The 24,428-nt window shown below is 38.1% G+C and overlaps 1 protein-coding gene and 1 pseudogene across 5 annotated transcripts in view; one reads left to right on the top strand and one right to left on the bottom strand.

The window, feature by feature from the left end:
• Positions 1-24,417, bottom strand: part of USO1 (USO1 vesicle transport factor) — a 75,977-nt gene extending 51,560 nt beyond the window's left edge. For 3 of the 4 annotated variants that reach the window (XM_043448439.1, XM_043448442.1, XM_043448441.1), the window contains exons 1-3: positions 24,135-24,351; positions 6,140-6,226; positions 5,998-6,062 (exon numbers count right to left, since the gene is read on the bottom strand). In XM_043448439.1, the coding sequence (XP_043304374.1) occupies positions 5,998-6,062; positions 6,140-6,226; positions 24,135-24,200 (218 nt within the window). In that variant the 5' untranslated portion in view covers positions 24,201-24,351. Of the gene's footprint in view, positions 1-5,997; positions 6,063-6,139; positions 6,227-24,134 lie in introns of all 4 variants that reach the window. The other variant, XM_043448443.1, reaches the window with a different exon arrangement.
• On the top strand, positions 9,348-10,011 carry LOC122428423 (annotated as a pseudogene). Its single transcript, XR_006265707.1, has 2 exons — positions 9,348-9,358; positions 9,445-10,011. The product of XR_006265707.1 is annotated as a 60S ribosomal protein L21-like (transcript).
• Positions 24,418-24,428: the final 11 nt, after the last annotated feature.

Genomic DNA, 24,428 nt, shown 5'->3' with positions numbered 1-24,428 from the left:
CACAGGTCAGAAAGATTCAATAAATATAAAGAAGTGATGAGGAGTGAAAGCAAAAATGAGGGACAGAGTCACAACCAGAGGATGTAAATATCAAATAAAATAGATCTTTAAAATTATTATTACCTGTTTTTGAGAAACTTAAGAGGGACATCTCTTAAGAGACCTTTGAGAAAGCAGGAATAGAAGGAAACGTCCTCAAAATGAAAACCTGATAACTAACATCATATGTAATGGTGAAAAACTAAATGCTTCACCCCTAAGATCAGTAACAAGATAATGATGTCTCTCTCCTCTAGCCACTTCCACCCAACACTGAATTAGAGGTTCTAGCTAGAGCATTTGGCAAGAAAAGGAAATAAAAAAACATACAGATTAGGAAGGAAGAACTAAAACTATCCCATTCACTGATGACATGACCTCGTACATAGAAAATTCTAAGGAAACCACTAAAAATCTATTAGAACTAGAAAATAAATTCAGCAAGGTTGAAGGACACATGCTTAACATTAAAAAAATCAACTGTATTTCTCTATACTAGCAATGAACAATCAGACAATAAAAAATTTAAAATTCCATTTAAATAACACAGAAAAGTTTTAAATACTTTGAAATAAATTTTACTAAAGTCCTATACTTATACACTGAAAACTACAAAACATTGTTGAAAGAAATTATCTAGAACACAAATAAATGAAAAGATATTCTGTGTTCATGAATAGGAAGATGTAATGTTGTAAACATGGTAATATATCCCAACTTGACTTACAGATTCATACAGTCCCTATAAAAATCCCAGCTACCAGCTGATTGTAAACCTGTACGGGAATGCTGGGAATGCAACATATCCAGAAGAGCCAAAATAATCTTACAAAAGAAGAGCGAAGTTGAAGGACTCACATTTTCTGATTTCGAAACTTCCTATAAAATTATAGTAATCAAGACAATACGGGCATAAGGACAGACACAGATTAATAAAATAGGTAAAGTCTAACATTTATTTCAGTTGATTTTTGGCAAGGGTGCAAAGACCATTCAATGAGGAAAGAAGTTATCTTCAACAAATGGTGTGATGGACAATTAAACACCCACATGCAAAAAGTTGGATTCCAATTTCACACCTTATATAAAAATCAACTCAAAATGGGATACAGGATTTAAATCTAAGAGTTAAAACTATAAAACTCTTAGATGAAAGCACAGGTACAAATATTCAAAACCCTGGATTAGGCAATGGTTTCTTAAATATGATACTAAAAGCATAAGCAAGAAAAGATAAAACAGATAAACTGGATTTTGTCAGAAGTAAAAACATTTGTCCTTCAAAGGACACTATTAAGAAAGTGAAAAGAAAACCCAAGAAATGGGAAAAAATATTTGCAAATCATGTCTATTAAGGGTTTTGTATCCAGAATAATATACAACTGAACAATAAAAAGAGAACTTAAAAAAAAAGACAAGTAAATAAATTAAAATTAGGCAAAAGGCTCAGTCATTTCTCTAATAAAGACACACAAATGGTAAATAAGCACATGGAAAGACACTCAACAATAATTAAGAATATGCAAAGCATAAGTCATTAGGTATGTGCAAAGGAAAACTACAAGATACACTCACTAGGATGGCCATTTTTAAAAAAGGGCAGTAAAAAGTGTTGGTGAATAGAAACTGGACCTTTACACCTGCAGATTAAGATGTAACATGGTGCAGCCCCCCCATGTAAGAGTTTGGCAGTTTCTCAGTAAGTTAAACTACATGACCCAACAATTGCATTCTTGTGTATAAAACATATGTTCACACAAAAACGAGTACACAAATGTTCATAATAGCACTACTCACAACAGTCAAAAAATGGAAATACCCCCAAATGTCTGTCAACAGATGAATGGATAAACAAATAGGCTATATCCGTGTGCGTGAGTTAGTCGCTCAGTTGTGTCCTACTCTTTGTGACAGCTCCATGTCCATGAATTTCCCAGGTAAGAATACTAGAGTGGGTGGCTATTTCCTTCTCCAGGGGATCTTTCCTGGAATATTATTCAGCTGTCAAAAGGGGTGAAATATACTAATACATGTTACAACATGGATGGACTTTGAAATATTATGCTAAGTGAAAGAAGCCAGACACAAAAGTCCCACATTTTATGATTCCATTTATATGAAATGTTCAAAACAGTCAAATTTATACAGACAAAAAGTAGATTAGCAGCTGCTAGGCACTTGGAATGGGGATGGTAGGCATTAGGCAATGACAACTAATGGATATTGGACTGTTTTTGAAGTGATGAAAATGTTTTGGAATTAGATAGTGGTGATAGTTACACAACTTTGTGACTATACTAAAACCACTGAAATGCACACCTAAAAAAAAAAAAAAAAACTATTGAGGTGACATGGTTTGGAAACATTAGTTTCCATCAGACAACTTTCAGGCCCTGAATGTGAGACTTGGGAGAGTAAACAGTCGCTCCTCAAGTTTTAAGAGAAATGGAACCATGGACAGATGGAGTTTCAAGGCATGCCAAGAAAGGGAACACAGCTCTCCGTGATGCAGCCAACGACGAGGGGGATAAGGACGAAGGGATTCAGTTTAAGGATTCTTAGAGTATTAGATAGACCAAGAACATAAGCATAAAAGAGTAATGAAGATGAGAAGTGGAAAGAGATGGCTGCAGAATATACACCTTTGCAATCAATGAAGTTAAGAAAATACTAATAGCATGTTTTGAGAATAGAAGATAACAGATAAATATAGAAGACAAATGGAAATGGAATTGACACAAGAAAAGGAATAAAACACAAGAAGGTTCACAGACGTTTAGCTTTGCTGTCTAAGAGGCATAATAAAATACCCATCAGCCTCTAACATGACCAATTATTAGTTCACACATTCACAAGGCTACGTGATACATCTTATTTCTATATGGTACACCTTATGATGCCTGGCAGAGAGTAAATGTGCAATACATGTTTTTTTAAATGTATTTCTTAACCTTTATATCAAGACTATTATTTTCTACTGTGCCCTAAAAATGACAATAAGGGCCACTTTATATAAGGGGTAGCATTCTGTTTTCTGTATCAAGATAGTAATTGTTTCATAACCAATTTTGTAAAACTCAATGAGAAATGCATGCATAAAGATACATGAAAAAAATTACATGTATGTTTAATAATCACACTAATTTTTTTGATCTAACATTTGTTTTCTCAAAACATTGTTTAAAGCAGATAGCAAACTTGGGTTACTTTATTAGTTTTCTATTGATGCTGTAGCAAATTACTACAAATTCAGTGGTTTATACAACACAAGTATATTATCTTACTGTTCCGGAAGTCAGAGAGCTGAATGGGTCTCAGTGGACTAAAGTCAGGGTATCATCAGGGCTGCCTTCTTTTCTGATGCCTTTCAGGGAGAATCCATTTCCTTGCCTTTTCCAGGTCTAGAGGTCCCCTTTCACTTCTAAAACCAGCAAAGATAGATGGAGGTCTTTTCATTTTACCTCACTCTGACCTCCTCTTTTGCATTCCTCTTCAACTTTTGAGAAGCCTTAGGATTACCCTGGGCCCACCTGGATAATCCAACATAATCTCTCTATCTAAAAATCGGTAACTTAATCGTATCTCCAAAGTCCCTTCTGCCATCTAAGGTAACATTTATAGGTTGTGCTGAGAGAATATAAACATCTTTGGGGGACCATTATTCTTCCTACTGCAGTTGCCCAGCTGGTGTTAAAATAACAGTTCTGCAGCTGCCCACTCCAGTGTTAATAACAGATAGTTCTGGAATAACATCCGATGGATTTAATCAAACACATTAGAATTAATAGGCTTTGGGGGGGCTTTCCTAGTGGTCCAATGGTTAAGACTCTGCAATCCCAATGCAGGTGGCCCAGGTCTGATCCCTGGTCAGGGAAGTAGATTCTAAATGCAACTAAGAGTCTGCATGCTGCCAACAAAGGGCAAAGATCCCATGGGCTGTTAAGATACAGCACAGCCAAATGAATAAATAACAAAAACAAGAATTAGTTGGCTTTGAAAGGTGGCCAATGTGAGTTACACTGAGGAGGACAGCAAAGATTCTATTCGGTATGAACAAGCAGCTGGGCATTGCTGAAATACAATTTTAAAAGAGGTTATGAGTTTTGACAGACGGGCAGCATCTAAGTCTTTAAAAAGCTTACATGTGGGACTTCTTTGGTGGTTCAGTTGTTAAGAATTTGCCATCTGACGCAGGGTACATGGGCTCAATCCCTGGTGGGGGAAATAAGCTCCCCCACATGCTTAGAACCATGTGCTCGATCTACTGAGCCCACAAGCTCTGGAGCCTGCGTGCTGCAACTACGACCTGATGCAGACAAATAAATAAAGAAATATATATATATTTTTAAATGCTTATATGCTTTGCTTTGTTTGAGGAACTTGGACTTCACACTGCACTGAGTTGGTTAAATGCATTAAACAGGTGAGTAATAGAAGATTTACATTTCAGACAGAAAATTCTCGAAATGAATGGAAAGACAAAGAAGTCAGGGGCAAAGAATAGAGTCTGGAGGCGGTGGCCGGTTTTACATTATGTTAAAAAAAAAAAAAGCCAAACTCTCTGATACAGCTCACTTCAAAAGGTGGACCCTAAGTCTCCTCTTCTTAAGTACAGGCTGTATTTATTAACTTGCTTCTAGTAAAGTAGAATGTAATGGGATTGACGATAAGTGACTTCTGAGACAAAGTCCTAAAAGGCATTGTGGCTTTCTCTCTGTTCTCCCTCTAAGATCACTTGCTCTGTGAGAAGCCAGTTTTTCATATCATGAGGATGCTCAAGTAGTCCTTTAGAGAGAGCAACAAGGTGAGATACTGAGGCCTCTTGCCTCAGGTGAGTGTGCCACTTTGGCATCAGATACTCCAGCCCCAATCAAGCCCTCAGATGACTCCAGTCCTGGCTGACATCTTGTGCACAGCCTCCTAAGAGACCTTGAGCCAGAACCACCTAGCTAAGCCACTTCTGAATTCCTGATCCACAGGAACTGTGACATAACAAATACTTGTTATTTTGAGCCAGGAAGCTTTGAGGTAATGTATTACACAGCAGATAACTAACACAGAGGCTGTGAAAATGACTTAAGTGAGTGACACTGAGAGCCAAAACTAGGACTGACAGCTGAAATCAAGAGAATTCATGGATTCCAGGTTTGTTTTTTTTTGGTCTGGATGGGCATAATGGGTTAAGGAGCGGGATGAGTTCAGCACAAAACCTCCAGTTTCTTATTTTAACGGAAAGGTGCTAACTAGGAAGAACTTGGGTTAAAGGCAGCTGAAGTAGATCAGGTGGGTGATGGGATGTGGACGAGTATTAGTAGGACAACCAGAGACACATTAACTTTTGAACATTTTGAATTTAAGGTACCTGTGAAGAAATCTTGATATGGTGGAAATGTAAACCGAGCCGCTAAAGCTTGTAAGACATATTTAACTAGAGATAAGATCTAAAGTTATTCCTGCACAGTTGTTAATTAAAACCAAAGACGCAGATGCTCTCTTCAAGACAACCTGAAAGAGCAAAAACTATGCTGAATGACTTTTCTCTTAAGACTTCACTCTATTAGTATGAGTTTACTTACCTCCCCTCAGAAAGACAGAGTCTAGATAACTGATATAACATATAACATGTATATTATGGAATAACACACTATAGTATATCTAAGTGAAAATCAATACATTAATTTGTTCAATTCAAATTCCAAATTTTAAACCTTTAACTGACAGTTGCTTCATTCCTTTTTTTATATAATGGTAAGCTCTCAATCCCTGAAGGTTTAGATTATATCTGTCCTAAATGCTTAGCGCAATGGTTTGGATCTAGTGTCCAGTAACTCTTTATTGAAATGACAACTGAAAGTAAAAACTTAGTAGCCTTAATCATTTCTGGAACAGTGACTCTAAAACAAATTAATTAAAATTTTAAGAAAAATTAGGGAGAAAAATCATTAAATAGAGACATACCGATCTGTTTGTAAAACATGGATAAGATGTTCCATTGCTTGAATACCCACTTCCAAGCGATATTTCTGCACAAAAGAAAAAGGTTATTTAAGAAAGGAATATCCAACTTAATAACCTTAATAACTGATAAAGTGTTACAGACCTTAGATAATGATTTCAGAGCTCGCACAGCATTTCTTCGATCATCCAGTAAAGTAGATGAAGCTACTCTGTCACAAAGCTTTTGAATCTGTCATGGAAAAAGGAAATAACATAAATAGAATAAAAAGAAAGAAAAAAAGATAACATAAAGTTTCTTCCAAAACTTATACCATTTGGGGGGAAAAAAAAGGATGTCACTATTTAGATAGTATTATAATCTTGTTACAGATATCAAATAGATTTTTCACAGAGACTTGAAAAATGGAAGTGGCAGAAGAGAAGTCAAATAAGGTTAAGTTATATAAACTGAAAAATTAAAAGAAATCAGTAGACTCAGAGCTTTGCAAACATAACTATTACAGCTCTTTCAACTAAGAAGGATCCATTAGGGCTATGGTATATGAGGTGTTAATAAAGTTAATAAACAAAAATTTTTAAAGTAATGTTTGTTTACATTATAATTTCACCCTAATATTTCCACTACATATCTGAATGAGGAAAGTCAGAAACTGTTTATCAAAAATTTAGTTTTAAGTGTGCCTCGAAAACCTAGAAGGGTGAAATGTTCTAAGCTTCTAATAAATTTTCAGGAATTAATATCGGAACTGAATTTTAAAATAAACCTTGGAGCATTATTTATAATAGAAAAAAATTAGAAACAACTGTCCATCAAGAGAAGAAAAGCTAAATAAATTATGGTATATTTGCCAGTCAAATACTATGAAAACTACTCAAAAGATGTTAACTGTACTGACATAAAAATACTATGATTTAATAAATAGTGAAAAAAAAGAGCAAGTTGTAAAATTATGTAAATTTTAAGCTCACTGTAATAAAAGAATCAAACTGTGTGTGTATGTAAAACTGCACTTAAAGAAGAATTTGGAAACTTAAAGCAACTATAAAACCTTTAGAAGAAAGCACTGGAGAAAATGCTTGTGGCCTTAAATTAGGCAAGAGTTTCTCAGACACATATATTAAAGTACAAGTCATAAAAGAAGAACATAATAATTTGGACTTCATCACTCCTGTTTTTCAAAAGACACTGTTAAGAGAATGAAAAGATAAGCCATAGAAAGACTGAAAAAACATGGAAAACAAGTGATAAAGAACAGTTTTTAAAACCATTACACTCAGGTCCTTCATAGCTCCAACAGTTGTTTCCTATCTTATTATGCTATTACTCATTCTTTAATAACACTTTTTACTCGGATTCTAGAAATGATATTGGCGTGTCACAAATTTTGCAATCAATGTACCAAAATTAATGGTGTTTAAATACATATAGTGTTTTCCAAATTATGTTCTGTAGACTTCTAGTGTCCCAGAAGATATTAACAGACTTCCTATGATCACAACCAAAGGGAAACATAAGTTATATACAAAATTAGGTTTCTGCAATGCAGAATTTCTAAGTCTTTACTATATTGATTTGCATTTCTTCACACTACAGATGCAGTATGCTAACCAAGCCTAGCTTGACTTCTTGATTTTATTCATTCTCAGTTCAGTTCAGCTCAGTCACTCAGTCGTGTCTGACTCTTTGCGACCCCATGAACCTCAGCACGCCAGGCCTCCCTGTCCATCACCAACTCCCGGAGTCCACCCAAACCCATGTCCATTGATTCAGTGATGCCATCCAGCCATCTCATCCCCTTTTCCTCCTGCCCTCAATCTTTCCCAGCATCAGGGTCTTTTCCAATGAGTCAGCTCTTCACCTCAGGTGGCCAAAGTACTGGAGTTTTAGCTTCAGCATCAGTCCTTCCAATGAACACCCAGGACTGATCTCCTTTAGGATGGATTGGTTGGATCTCCTTGCAGTCCAAGGGACTCTCAAGAGTCTTCTCCAACACCACAGTTCAAAAGCATCAATTCTTCGGTGCTCAGCTTTCTTTATAGTCCAACTCTCACATCCATACATGACTACCGGAAAAACCATAGCCTTGACTAGACAGACCTTTGTGGACAAAGTAATGTCTCTGCTTTTCAATATGCTGTCTAGGTTGGCCATAACTTTCCTTCCAAGGAGTAAGCGTCTTTTAATTTCATGGCTGCAGTCACCATCTGCAGTGATTTTGGAGTCCCAAAAAATAAAGTCAACCATTGTTTCCCCATCTATTTGCCATGAAATGATGGGATCGGATGCCATGATCTTAGTCATCTGAATGTTGAGCTTTAAGCCACCTTCTTCACTCTCCTCTTTCACTTTCATCAAGAAGCTCTTTAGCTTTTCTTCACTTTCTGCCATAAGGGTGGTGTCATCTGCATATCTGAGGTTATTGATATTTCTCCTGGCAGTCTTGATTCCAGCTTGTGCTTCCTCCAGCCCAGCATTTCTCATGATGTACTCTGCATATAAGTTAAATAAGCAAGGGGACAATATACAGCCTTGACATACTCCTTTTCCTATTTGGAACCAGTCTGTTTTTCCATGTCCAGTTGCTTCCTGACCTGCATACAGGTTTCTCAAGAGGCAGGTCAGGTGGTCTGGTATTCCCATCTCTTTCAGAATTTTCCAATTTATTGTGATCCACACAGTCAAAGGCTTTAGTGTAGTCAATGAATCAGAAATAGATGTTTTTCTGGAACTCTACTGCTTTTTCGATGATCCAGAGGATGTTGGCAATTTGATCTCTGGTTCCTCTGCCTTTTCTAAAACCAGCTTGAATATCTGGAAGTTCACGGTTCATGTATTGCTGAAGCCTGGCTTGGAGAATTTTGAGCATTACTTTACTAGCATGTGAGATTGAGTGCAACTGTGTGGTAGTTTGAGCATTCTTTGGCATTGCCTTTCTTTGGGATTGGAATGAAAACTGACCTTTTCCAGCCCTGTGGCCACTGCTGAGCTTTCCAAATTTGCTGACGTATTGAGTGCAACACTTTCACAGCATCATCTTTTAGGATTTGAAATAGATCAACTGGAATTCCATCACCTCCATTAGCTTTGTTCGTAGTGACGCTTCCTAAGGCCCATTTGACTTCACATTCCAGGACGTCTGGCTCTGTGTGAGTGATCACACCATCGTGATTATCTGGGTTGTGAATATCTTTTTTGTACAGTTCTTCTGTGTATTCTTGCCACCTCTTCTTAATATATTCTGCTTTTGTTAGGTCCCTCCCATTTCTGTCCTTTATTGAGCCCATCTTTGCATGAAATGTTCCTTTGGTATCTCTAATTTTCTTGAAGAGATCTCTATAGTCTTTCCCATTCTTTCCCATTGTTTTCCTCCTCACGTTTAGAAATTATTCCTACCTTACATTGTACTTACTTCTTATTAATTATGTTGACTTTCAAAAATGGAATAGCTTTTCGGCCGGAACCGCCATCTTCCAGTAATTCGCCAAAATGACCAACACAAAGGGAAAGAGGAGGGGAACCCGCTACATGTTCTCTAGGCCTTTTAGAAAACATGGAGTTGTTCCTTTGGCCACATACGTGCGAATCTACAAGAAGGGTGACTTGTAGATTCAAGGGAATGGGTACTGTTCAAAAAGGAACGCCCCACAAATGTTACCATGGCAAAACTGGGGGAGTCTATAATGTTACCCAGCATGCTGTTGGCATCATTGTAAACAAACAAGTTAAGGGCAAGATTCTTGCCAAGACAATTAATGTGCATGTCGAGCATATTAAGCACTCTAAGAGCCGAGATAGCTTCCTAAAACGTGTGAAAGAAAATGATCAGTAAAAGAAGGAAGCCAAAGAGAAAGGGACTTGGGTTCAGCTGAAGCGCCAGCCTGCTCCACCCAGAGAAGCACACTTTGTGAGGACCAGTGGAAAGGAACCTGAACTGTTGGAACCCATTCCCTATGAATTCATGGCCTGAAGGGTGTAAAAATAAAGACCTGGACTGTAAAAAAGGGAAAAAAAAAGGAATAATAAAACGTTCTCTTTATCAAGTAATTGGTTGATAGTTTTTCTCATTTTTTTTTTTACCTTGAGAAAAACTACACAATTATCTTCTGAAAACACGAATCTCACTATTCTCAGCTTAAAGAATACCTAAAGCTAAAAAGAGTTTTCCTGAGTATGATTGTAAGATTAAACTGTCAGCTAAAGATAGATTTCTTTTCTAATGAGTTCAAATTATATATCTTCAATTAACTTTGATTAATAAATAAAATCACTAGTTTTTTCAGAAAGTTGTAAAATGTAACTTAAAAACTAATCACTATTTTAAAGTGTACTATGTATATATAAAAGTTCCTGAGTTTGGGTAAATATGTCTCAAGGCTATTTTTAGGATGACAAACATGCTGGGTGTTCCCTGATAGCCTAGTGGTTGGGATTCCGGGCTTTCACTGCTGTAGACCAGGTTCAATTCTTGGTTGGAGAACTGAGATTTTGCAAGCCACCTGATGCAGCCAAACAAAAGGAGAAGAAAAAAGACTATAAACATGCTTTTTATCTACTAAACTTGGGTTTTAGTGGCAAGCACACATTCTTCTCAACTGGTGATTTTAATCCGAACTTTCTCTCTAGTGCCTTAAGACAAACTCAAATCACCACACTGCAAAATCAGTAAGTCAAAAATGAGTATAAGAGCAACTTATCCATCATAATTAAGCTATTTGAGATACTTTCTGTCAGCCACTAAAATGGCCTTTTCATTTTATTGATTTCTGATAGCAATCTAAAACTAATTACAACAATCTCTGGCTTCTTAAAGAGCATAATTATAAGCTTTCTTGGCATTTAAACCTAAGTCTTCTTCAATATCAGATACAGGGATGTTTTAGGTGGTAAATGAAGAAATAAATATAAAAATCTTTGCACAGCACCTAGTGCTATAAATGCTCAAAAAATGTTAACAAACTTAATTATTGTTAAACTTCTATGATTCCTTTGTATTATTTTTCTATCCTATTAGGCTTTTGACCATCATGGACATCACCTATGTTTCTAACAGATCATTCCAATTTTGCAGATTTTCAGTGAGAAATCTGATAATTAAGCTAGATAGTAATATGTCTATAACTCCAAATTACTCAGGCTTCAACTCAAGACTGAGTACATGGACTTTGCAACTTCTACTTTTGCTGTGAGAAAGCCTTATTACCTCATGATAATATTTCACAGAGTTGAAGTTTCTGAGTAAGTGATCTCTCCAAGATGCAGTGCTATACTCCTACTTTTTACAGACAATGGAAACCAAATGAAAGGAAATTATTATATATGTTTCAAACCTTACAAACACTTAGCCATGTTTTAGGTCAAACATAGGTCTGTATTTTTAAGGTGACATTTCAGTTCAGTTCAGTTCAGTCGCTCAGTCATGTCCAACTCTGAGACCACATGAACCGCAGCACGCCAGGCCTCCCTGTCCATCACCAACTCCCGGAGTCCACCCAAACCCATGTCCACTGAGTCGGTGATGCCATCCAACCACTTCATCCTCTGTCGTCCCCTTCTCTTCCTGCCCTCAACCTTTCCCAGCATCAGGGTCTTTTCAAATGAGTCAGCTCTTCACCTCAGGTGGCCAAAGTATTGGAGTTTCAGCTTCAGCACCAGTCCTTCCAATGAACACCCAGGACTGATCTCCTTTAGGATGGACTGGTTGGATTTCCTTGCAGTCCAAGGGACTCTCAAGAGTCTTCTACAACACCACAGTTCAAAAGCATCAACTCTTCGGTGCTCAGCTTTCTTTATAGTCCAACTCTCACATCCATACATGACTACTGGAAAAACCACAGCCTTGATTAGACAGACCTTTGTGGACAAAGTAATGTCTCTGCTTTTTAATCTGCTGTCTAGGTTGGCCATAACTTTCCTTCCAAGGACTAAGCGTCTTTTGATTTCATGGCTGCAATCACCATCTGCAGTGATTTTGGAGTCCCAAAAAATAAAGTCAGCCACTGTCTCCCCATCTATTTGCCGTGAAGTGATGGGACCAGGAGCCATGATCTTAGTTTTCTGAATGTTGAGCTTTAAGCCACCTTTTTCACTCTCTTCTTTCACTTTCATCAAGAGGCTCTTTAGTTCTTCTTCACTTTCTGCCATAAGGGTGGTGTCATCTGCATATCTGAGGTTATTGATATTTCTCCTGGCAATCTTGATTCCAGCTTGTGCTTCCTCCAGCCCAGCATTTCTCCTGATGTACTCTGCATATAAGTTAAATAATCAGGGTGACAATATACAGCCTTGATGTACTCCTTTTCCTATTTGAAACCAGTCTGTTGTTCCATGTCCAGTTCTAACTGTTGCTTCCTGACCTGCATACAGGTTTCTCAAGAGGCAGGTCAGGTGGTCTGGTATTTCCATCTCTTTCAGAATTTTCCCCAGTTTATTGCAATCCACACAGTCAAAGGCTTTGACATTTACCAAGAAAATATTTTGTAGCACAAATACACTTAACTCCTATTCAGATTTCTAAGACCATTATTCTATTTATTCCTGACTTGAAACACCAACTCAATGCAGTACAATTGTGTTCATTATCTATTCTTTTCTTCTTTGAGTTATTAGAATCCCCTGTGTTTTAACTGGGCACAAAGGCTGTCCACCTACACTCCCTTCCAAGCTCTCCTTACCCCCAGGCAGAGAAAGTGACAACCTTCTGGCCAGTGAGTTGTGCCTTCCAAGTCATGTCCTTAAAAGGAAGCTATATGCTCATTTCTCTTTCTCTTTCCCTCAGCCTGGGACTTGAACCTGAAGCTAGTGAAGCATCTTCAACAAGCCATTATCATAGGGGATGGCAGAACAAGATAAAAAGCAGCACCTGGGCCCCGGGACCACCCTGAGGAGCATAACTAACCTACCCGAGGGATCACCTTCTAATGGGACTTTTATTGGAGAAAGACACAAACTCTTATCCTGGTTAGACCTCTGTTATAGTAGCTGTTCCAATACCTAAACTTATAAGACATTTTACAGGAGAGGAAACTCAGGTTCAGGGAAGAAGAAATGCACCCAAAGTACACTGCCGGCTCGGTGGTGTGGTCCAGATTCTAACTGAGCCACAGAGGTCTCACTCCAAAGCCCACGCTGCCTCTACTATTCTTCCACTGCCTTACACTTATCTTACACTGTGCAGGGAAACGTGAGCCGCAGCACCCGCTGCAAACTACAGGCACTGCAAGATTTCCTCCTTGGAAACAGGGGAACACAGTGACGCGTTTCTGTGAAATGCTTCCACGAGCACTGCACCCCACCAATGACGCCGGTTAGCCTTGGCCTTAACTGCCCAGCCAGAGTACAGATGGAATAGCCCCTTGCTCCAAGGGAGCTGGAGCTTTATGTTGGGAAAGCTATAATCAGAAGCTATCAGGTATTTAAGAAAAAGGCAGCACCATATATAAGTACTTCAGAAATTAATACACTCACTTGTAAAGAATCTGGCTGAGATAATAAAGACAAACTGGAACAGAAGGAGGTTACAGAAAATATGTCAGCTCATTATAACAAACACGAAGTAAGGTTTTTTAAAAAAAGACATTAGGGTGGGGACAATGGGCAAAGAGCTGTAGAGATAGATAAGGCAAAAGGATACTTGAAAAAACTGAATTTAAGAGGCCAACAGGCTTGAGAAGAAAGAATAAAACGTCTGAAACAGCTACTGTTTAGAATTCAGCTTCTAGCATTTTGTCCTTGGGCAATACATGCACATGTACATTCATAATTACAAGAACAACCACTCCAGCACCGTAATAGAAAACGAACAAGAGAGAAGACCTTCAATGCCCATTCCTGGAGGACTTTCATTTTTCACTTTACATACTTCTACAGCTTTTCCTTCAACAAGTATGTATTCAAATGCCTCTCTTATCATTAAAAAAAAAAAGAATCAGAGAATCAAAAAGCATCAGTGAACAAGCTAGCTGAAGTTTGATATGAATCAGCAATCACTCTTCAATATCTCAGAATATTCTAGCTTTGGTAAGGCTAAAGGAATGACAGAGTCTGACGAACTCGGTGCCATAATTTTGAAATTGGTAATTCATTTATTCACTCAAAAAATGTTACAGAGTGCTGCTAGCCTCACAGGCGCCATGGTCAGTGCAAGCAGAGAGTCGTTGTTTGTGACCAGGTAAATTCAGAAACTGCACTAAGCAAAGGCGTGAGGGAAGAGTCAAACAGTGAGGGAGGTGAAGAGGCACACTTATAAAACACGTCACAGAGGTATAATGCACAGCATAGGGGACAGAGTCAATACTATGGCAGTAGCTTTGTATGGTGACAGACGGCAACTAGGCTTATAGTGGTGATCACTTTGTAATGTACAAAAATATCAAACCACGACATCGTACACCTGAAACTAATATTATAAATCAATTATACTTCAATAAAAAAGAAAGAAACTAAGACTATAAATTAGCAACTTCTGTAACAATTGGTTACCTTTATGGTTGTTTAATTTAAAAAAACTGGGCTTGTATATTATATGTTCATGAGAATGTGTGTCTGTGTTGTCATTTCATTTTTCCTAGCAATACATTTTTACTATGTTTTACAAAAGTGTAGGTCTGTGACGAATTGGAAATGGGGGGCGCAGGTGGAAACTAATCCACTGGTCCTTTACCACAATCAGTTTGAGAAATACTGCTAAATTGCTTAATATTTTGCTGGGGCCTGCAAAATTCTGTTTTGGGAAAACAGCAGTGGATCACTTTAGAAGGTACCTACTCAAATGAAACTATAAAAGCAAGGAGACAACAGAATAAATTAAAAACAGGTGAGAAATATACAGAAAATAGTAAGTATGATGAAGGAAATGATGTAGAGAAATGAGAGACTGGAAGGACACCACTACTCTGGACAGCGCAGCTGGTCGGAAGGCCCCAAGTTGAGGAGTGATGTGGATATGGCGGACGTGTGGGTTAAGGGTACCAAGGATGCAGCAAGCAGAAGAGCAGGGAAGCAGAGTGAAAGAGGACCTTACCATCAGAAGGAAAAAGGACAGTATTTTAGAGCTGAAGAACATGTCTATTCAGTGTCCCAAATGGGATCCTGCGGTGAGGGACTTTGTTGCCAGCAGCTCACTCACTCTCTCAAGAAACTGACCAATGAGGCCACTTAGTAATTTAAAGAAAAATGCATGAATTTACTAGTCAAAGGCTGTCAGCCTAGTTGACACTCTTACCTACAAAGGAAGTACAAGTTTAAATCCCACAGATTTTAATGCTATCTTGCTCCTTTTCAGGTAACATTTTGCTGCCATTATTGATCAAAAGAATGAGTTACAATACAGAATATATGAATCCAGTCTACTTCTGTAAAAAGTCAAATATTTGTCCCTAGGCCTTTTAAAAATACTCATCACAGCATACTACCAAGACACAACATTTCAGATAACCTCTGTAGATTTGAAACAAGTGACCTTCCCAGAATTTTACTGCCTGAATCAACAGAGATGTAAATGTGGTTGACCCTTGAACAACAGATCTGAGCTGTGCAGGTCCACTTATATTGAATTTTTTTCAACAGCAAAGACTATAGATTCTCAATCAATTAAATCTGAGGATATTGAGGAACAGAGGATACACAGAGACAACTATAAATTACAGGAGGATTTTCCACTGTGCAGAAGGTTGGTGTTGTTCAAAAGTCAATGCACAGTCAGTACCCATAAGGTTATAGAACAGAATACTGGTAACAATCAAAAAAAGACACTTCAGCCTATTTACTTGAAACAAAGAAACTTTTAATTAAAAAAAAAAAACAAACAACTCTTGCTGTGGGGACCCAACTATGTTCATTAATTAGTAAATAGAAATATTCTAATACTTCTGCTAAAATTTAAAAAAAATCAAGTATCTGTGAATGTAACTATCTCAGTCTATAAATAAACTCATTTAAGTGATAAACATTGGTAAATGCAAACACTCTGGAAGGATGTACACAAAACTTCCTTAGAGATTACTCCTGGTAACAGGAAATAAGATTGTGGAGAGAGGAAGAAAGGGGCAATTTGAGCCTATATATTGATTTGGATTATTTATAATAAGCATGTTTTCAACTAGTGCTTCAATAACAGAAACATTTAAAGACAATTCCAGAATATATCAGCCTTTGCTCTTATTCTAGTACCTGCTTTAACAGACCACTTGACTGACTCACTGTTCATCTACTTTCTGAACACAACTGGGGCTTGTAATTCCTGACAGTTATGCTCTACAGTTATCATGAACACTGAACTGGCAGATACTGAACTGCTGTACCAGAGAAGGCAATGGCGCCCCACTCCAGTACTCTTGCCTGGAAAATCCCATGGACGGAGGAGCCTGGTAAGCTGCAGTCCATGGGGTCGAGAAGATCGGACATGACTGAGCGACTTCACTTCCACTTTTCACTTTCATGCATTGGAGAAGGAAATGGCAACCCACTCCAGGGTTCTTGCCTGGAGAATCCCAGGGACGGGGGAGCCTGGTAGGCTGCCGTCTATGGGGTCACATAGAGTCAGACACGACTGAAGCAACTTAGCAGCAGCGGCAGCAGAACCAATGTACCTAAGGAAAATACAGGCCTAGGACCTTATGAGCCTCTGGTAACATTTTCATAATTGGATCCAATGCATAACCTTGCTTAATGTGTGCTTCTGTTTAAAGACATCTTGCTCAATATATATCTTGATTCATTAACACTGAACTCACAGCTAAAAGTGCTATTTCTCATGCCTGAGGGAAGCTAATCTAACAAACATTTTCTCCCTAAGCTACATCACAACTTCCTCATCCTTCGGAACACCAGGTAAGACCTCAGCACTATACTTGGGACCAGTTTTAACTGTGAAATCGACAAAAAGCACAAAAATGCCAAACACATGACAATAAACAGACTGTGCAAAAGACGCGTGTTTACAGTATGGGGACGGGATTTAAAACCATTAAGCTCTGCAGCAACCGGCTGAAGCTGAACACTAGCTACACCCTTGAGGCAGGATATGCAGGCTTCAGTTCCATCCCAGGCCTCTCTGCTCTCTTTTCTAACCTGACCTGCTTCACTGAATAACGATGTTACCCACCTGACACTGCTGGGATTTGATACTGTGATTCTTGCATTAAACAGAGTATTATGTACTAACAACGACAACAACAAAAACCCAGTTCTAACGAGAAGACATACATATGAGTAAAATTTAACTCACAGTTTTATTTAAAAGGATTGAAGGGAGTAATAAGGAAAAACTTCAGAGACAGCAGTATTTCAACTAATTCATACTATGCTAACTAGGTAGTAGATTTTCTCAGAGATAAATACAATGATGAATTAGACATGGATTGAAAAAGTCAGACAAAATTGAACAACTGACCACTCACTCTTGTTATCAAGATACTTTTATAGTCGCTTAGAAGAGGGTATGTAGTTAAGAAAACTAAAAATCCGGTGTCTTAAGTAATTTCTAATAAAGTAGCTTTATGTTTTAATATGCAAAGATCTCCAAGACATACCAATGAAAAAGCTAGCTGCAGAACACTAGAAACAGTGTATCATTTATGAAAAAGAGATAAACATGCTCATACAAATATATAAATTCATACTGCATGATTATTTATAAGCGTGTGGAAGGATTTATACCAAAATAAGAATAGCAGTTATTTCAGGAAACAGAACTGAAATTGGAGATGGTAGTCAAAGAGGACTTAAACTTTACTAGTATGGTTTGGCATTTTGTATAATAAAATAAAAAAGCTAATTAGTAAAATAATATGTATAACATCATGTAGCTCATGGAGGTGATTATGTTTCAGGACTCTTGCCTGATGAGATTGTCATGTGAGATTCACAAGTTCACTTGTCAAGAAAAATATGAAAAGGACAAAAAATTCCATTAATAACTAGTAAAGCCCAATTACAATCTCATAACCTATGGCACAGTGGTAAAGAATCTGCATGCCAATGCAGGAGATGTGGGTTCAATCCTTGGATCAGGAAAATACCCTGGAGTAGGAAACAGCAACCCACTTCAATATTCTTGCCTGGAAAATTCCATGGACAGAGGATTCTAGCGGGCTACAGTCCATGGGATTGTAAGAGTTGGACACAGAACGAAAGCACAGCATAATCTGAATTTGTTTGCTTGTTCTGTTTACTAATAGTGTAAACTTGTTTATTAATAGTTTATTTTTACTCAGTGATACACAAGAGACCAAAAAAGCAAAAGGAAAAGGAATGAATAGGGAAGAAAAATCTGAGATGAGGAATATGAAAATAAGAAATCACTGAGAAATAAGAAGGGAAAAAGAGAAGGTACCATAAAACTAGGATGCTGAAGTACATTTAAAGGACTCTGACATAAAGCAGTTTGCAGTATTTTTTCACAATTCCGAATAGAAATTCATAATTTCTAGTATTCAGTAACTATTTAACTGACATGAGAAAATGAAAGTCAGTAATGCCAATTTTAAAAAATCAAATTCAACCATTCAACAGATACTTATCAAGCATCTAACATCAACTTTTTTCTTTTCTTTCTTTCCTTTAAAAAAAAATTTTTTTTGGCTACTATGCATATAGGATCTTAGTTCCCCAACCAGGGATGGAACCTGTACCCCCTGCACTGGAAGCGCAGTCTTAACTACGAGACTGCCAGGGAAATCCCCCAACTTGTTTGATATAACTTTGCCTTCATGAGGTTTAAAACATAGTTATAACTTCTTTGGAGAGAATTTCCTTAACTATGACTACAGGACTAAAGTAACTCATGCTAATCAACAGTCAATTCGATTTACGTTGTTTTAATGAAACAAAAAGTTACTGGTTTTGATTACAGAAAGAGCCAGAAATTTGTTTTAAATCAAATTCTATCACTGAGAAGATTTTATTAAAAAAAAAAAAAAAGCAAGAGCCAGACTTATCTTCAGATGATCTGAACTGTTTCAATCTTAAAGTGGGGGGGAGGGGGTGATTACAAAGTCAAACACCAGTCACTTTTCAGATCAATCCATAAACCTAACACAATCTATTTCCATTACAATTACTAATAAGTTAGCCAACATAATATACTGCTTCATCTATTCTCCATGCTTTCTCTAAGAAATTACCTGTTTTCCAAAAGCACACACTTTTAAGCAAGGCATCATACTGAAACTTGTCTAACAAATAACCTATCACAAATGCTAGCAATTCAAAGTCTAACAGTATATAAGTTTTCAAATTATAAACTAAAATTATAAATTTTAATTATAAATTTTATAAATTACAAATTTTAATTATAAAAATTTGTGACTTTTTATACACAGAAAGTTTATGGCATTTCTCCCTGAGGTATAAAAATATAAGCATGCCTTTTCTAGGATATATACAACAGAAAAACCAGACAAAGCAATATAAATAATAAGAGGTACATGTACAAAAAGAAAGACAAATTTACATAAGAAATTCTTATATTCTCTCCTAAAAGATAATTCAAGTGATTACAATTATAAATCATAAAACATCAAGAATTATTTTGTCTTTTAGGTTACCCAAAGGGCAAGAGTTCATGAACTCTATAGAGCTGATGATAAGGAAGGACTTCTATTTTAAATGCAGCATTGCTTTAAAAAATATATCCTTTAGGAACATTTTATCCAATATATGTTTCTCAGAACACTAGACCTACATGGTTTCCTGGAGGGAGGAAAAGGATACGATCAATTAGATTTGACAAACACCACTTACTTTCTAACTCCATCTGGAAAATATTTGTAAACGTAACATACTGTCTGTTTAATAAACCTTGTACAAATATTAGGTTTTTTGTTTTGTTTTTGACCATCACACAGTATATGTCTTTAGTAACAAAATCCTTTCAACTACAGTCACTCACATTTTTTGGGACACACTTTGATATGTAAATTTTAAATGATACAAATACTCTACATAATTAACCTTCAAGAAAGCCATTCAATTTTCAATAGGCACTACTTTTAAAGAATATGAGACACCTTTGGTTGGGTATAGTGATCAAAACACAAATCATTACTATGGCTTTCTCTGACACTGTTATTGTGAGAGAGCTAGGAGAGAAAATGCCTAGCAGTTCCAATACTGACCGGGTTATTAATGTAGAATATGAACCACGAAGCCAGATATAGGAATTTCAGGCTACACATTTTATACTAACGGGGTATATAATGTGCTCGACTAAACCAAAACTGTGTCTAAATTTAAGTGCACATTCCTTAATAACAATTTTTATTAAAAGAAACTACAGCTGTGTCCATATAGCCCTTTTGCTTTTCAAGTCAGCTGACCAAAGTCTGATCTAAAAAAAGACACTTTAGCAGTACAGTAATTCTACATATCTTTTCTGGACTTTTGCAGCTTTCATGTTTTGGGACACAATTTGGGAAGAGAACCCCACCCCTATGATTCATCATGACAAATAGTTAACATTTTTCTTGGAATCTGCAAGAAGCTCACCTTCAAAAAAGAAGATATTAGTTGGAAGGTAGATGGAAAATTAAGCATGTATGAGCTCTCAAAAGGGCTTCCCAGTTTGAACTAGTAGTAAAGAACCTGTCTGCCAACGAAGGAGACTTAAGAGACGAAGCTTCAATTCCTGGGTCAGGAAGATCCCTTGGAGGAGGGCACCGCAACCCACTCCAGTATTCTTGCCTGGAGAATGCCATGGGCAGAGGAGCCTGGTAGGCTACCAGTCCACTGGGTCACAAAGAGCTGGACAGGACTGAGGTGACATAGATAGCACTTAGCACGAGCACTCAAACAAATGAGTAGGATATTTACTATAATCAGTGTTTATCTGGACCTAGCAAAGTATGCCAAAGCTAAGGAGGCTTTAATCGTCAGAAACCAGTTAGTGCCTTTCTCTACTGAAGTAAAAAAGAGAAATCAAATTAAAAAGTATCTGACGCTATGAAATATGAAAGGTTTAATGTGAATGAAACTCCAGACTTAAATATTTAAAACTTTGTAGAATTATTGACCATCATATGCTATAAACACAAATATTTACTACTTTTTTCTAGAGAACATCTTAATACCAGTCCAAAGTTACTGTTAACTGAGTATGAAAAGCTAGGTACCATACAGTCAATAATAAAACTCAAACATTTAGGAGAAGTTTGAGTTAAGGAAAAGCAGGAAAGCAGTCAAAGCACAGCAAATCTGAAAAACCCCTGAAGTAAAAAGTTTGACATAATGAATTTCAATCACTTCAGCACTTTGATTCCTACAGTCTTTAAAAAGTATTGTTTTAACACCTAGCACAAATATTGAGTACTACTATGGAAAAAGAGATTAAAATATATATGAACACTGCACCAAACATGCTTAAGAGTCTAGAAGAGATGCAGCAGATATAAAGGGCAGAAAGTCTAAGAAATGCACAATCTAGTTAATCTGAAGATTAATCAGAGGAGAAATATTATCTGCAGTTTAGTGGATGGAAAAATAAGGGGTGCAAATTAGGGAAGGGATCCATTATGGATTTAAAGGAGAGGTAGAACTTAAGACAATGAAAAGAGGCTTTCCACTGGAAAAGATGAGAAAAGCAAAAAAGAAGGGAAACCACAATGGAAACAATATAACTTTGCAGAAATGGACAAAACTACAAAATACTGATAAAGCAGAAGTTAGAAATTCTAAGCTCTGGCAACTAGAATATCCAGGTCACATCAAATCACCAAGTAAAAGATCTAATATTATACCAACAGTCTACCGATGCCCTATAAATACTCCTAAATTAGTAACTTATGACCCTGTATACCAATTACTCTCCCAGATGGAATGAGATGGTGAAATAAATTTTATTCATGCTGAGTAAATAGTGTAACAGTAACTCAGAGTATACTATTAATTCTCATCAGAAGACATTGGTTTTCCAATTCTGAATATATACGTTCAAGTCTAGGCAAGAACAAGGGCCCCCCACTTTCCTTTCAGTTTATATATACATGATACACAAGTGATTCCAGTTTCCCTTTGAAATCATGAAGTAAAAACTATGTTGCTCCATTCACCATGGCAAGATCAAAGTGCTCTAGTCTCAGCTCTGCATTACTGTGCAAGTGGCTTCAGAGCTTTGAGCTCCAGCCTCCTAACTTGTAAAATGAGGGGGTTCCACCTGGATGACCTGCAAAGGGACTTTCAGCTTTAAAATCCTATAATCAATCAGTTGTACACCATCTTTGCTGGAGAGGACATTGTGAGAAGACTATAACAAAAAAAAATATTCTTTCCCTGAAAACATGTAATAAGAGACTTCCCTGGCACTTCAGGGGTTAAGACCCCAAGCTCCCAAGGCAGAGGGTACAGGTTTCGTCTCTGGCCTGGGTACTATGATCACACATGTTGCATAGCACAGCCAAAAAAAAGAAAAAAAAGTAATAAAAACTTAGCTTTTATTGAACACATACTAAGTGCTAGGTTCTATTTTTTATTTCACTTAATCCTCATTACACCCATCAGAGTAGGCATTTTTCTGATTTTACTCATAGGGTATTAGTCATCTCTTGCCTGTTCAATCCAATGAGAGGTGGAAGGCAAGGATTCAAATCAAGTTCTAATAAACCACACTTTAAAACCTGGTGCCTCAAACAAAAATATCAGACAGATAAAATACATGAACAAAAGCTGAAGAGGTGGGCTGTGACTAGGTAACCTGGAGAGAGCATGTGTATGTGTATGTATGCACGCATGTGTGTGTGCACGTGACCCTGTGTGAAATCTCCTGATTTTCAAATGAAGGAAGGCAGATTCACCAGCTTTCAGCTTCTGCTTTAAACAGTTCTAACTCAGATGACATTCATTTTAATAATTACATAAATTTCCAAAATTCCCAGATATGTATTAAAATACACACATCAGCAATAAAGCCTAGGCTTTGATGTAAGGCAAGCTTTGGTTGAATCCTGGCTCTATTACCAGCAGTGTGACTTAGGTCAAGTGACTTCACCTCTCTAAGCCTCAAGTTTTCATTTGTAAAGTGAGGATACTATCACCTATCCTGCAAGGTGGTTGGGGATCTAAGGAGAATGAGAATGTAAACTACAAAGAACACAGTAAGAACCTGAGAGATGAAAGCTACTACCGAACCTTTAGGATCCTCGTAACACAGAACATAGGATCAACGTTCATAGACGACTCAGTAGCTATACGAATACTAACCTCAGTTTACTTTTACAATGTCATACTTTGTCACTTTTTTGTAGACCTAAAATTACTCTCAAATCAATAGTTAAAAAAAAAAAAAAGGTCATACACTTATTCCTAACAGACACGAACCAAACTTCGAGACTTATCCTAAACCTAAAATCGAACCAACTTAACAAAAACTATGTTGAGTAGCTAACAATTTTTTTAAAGTGACGCTGCAAATCCCGTTACCACGAGTTCAGACTTCTGAATGGGGAGAATGGAAGGGACGCCTGTTCCCAAAGCATTTTGAGCGCGAAAGATCATCACAACGTCCAAGCGAGTATTTCCCAAATAGTGGGTGAGGCTGAAAAACGGTGTCCGAACTAATAACACCTTGAAGAACGACCTGCCTCCAGTTGAAGGGGCAGGGGCAGGTGGCTTTGTGACCCAAACTATCGTATTATTCTTAGCCACTTGTTCTGGTCAACTGCTGGGTTTTAAACCTTCCTGCAGTCTTCCTCAAAGCCCCATTCCAGACTGCGAGGGAGGTGGACTTTGGGTTAATCACCGCCAGTGAAGACACTGGCGAAACGGGAGGGACAGGCCCGCGGCCCCAAAGGGCGTGGGAGGCAGGTCGGGCCACTTCTGCCCAGGATGGATGACTTTCCCGGCGGTACCACCGCGGACCACCACCAAGCGGCCTGCGGGGCTTCGGGGCGCGGCTGCTGTCAGCAGGGCCAAGCCGCCGCGCTGGGGGTTGCGCTGCGGGTGTGAGGGAATAACTTGCGGGTTTGAGGGAATAACTTGCGGGTTTCAGGAGAGGAAGAGAGGCACGGGGGCAAAAGGGGAGGCGGCATGTAGACTCCCGGCCCACGGTGACGGACGGGGGTGGGGGGGAAACCTCCGGGCCCCCATGTCCTCCGTCCCGGTTTCTGCCCGGACCCTTCCCAAGTCCCGGACCCGCCGCTCCTCTCACCGTCTCGGCTTCTGTGTGCTGGGGTCCGGCACTCTGACCCCCCATAACCCCGCGGAGGAAATTCATCTTGCCGCTCAGCCACGGGCTCTACCGGCCTTTTCGGGAAAGAAGAGATAACTTCCCCTGTCCTCCGCAGGGCCTGACCCCCAAGCCTGCACTTTGCACTCCCCGGCCGCCACCGCCACAGCTTACTCGGCGGCCGCTCCAGCCCCCTAAGCCCGGAAACAGCGTCCGCCACCAGTTGAGATGCGCATGCGCGGGGACGTGGCATTACGTGGCGGCTCGAAGGGCGAA

This window comes from Cervus canadensis, chromosome 26 (genome assembly GCF_019320065.1).
Source record: "Cervus canadensis isolate Bull #8, Minnesota chromosome 26, ASM1932006v1, whole genome shotgun sequence".
Classification (NCBI taxonomy): domain Eukaryota; kingdom Metazoa; phylum Chordata; class Mammalia; order Artiodactyla; family Cervidae; genus Cervus; species Cervus canadensis.
This window is presented reverse-complemented; position numbering and strand designations above follow the sequence as displayed.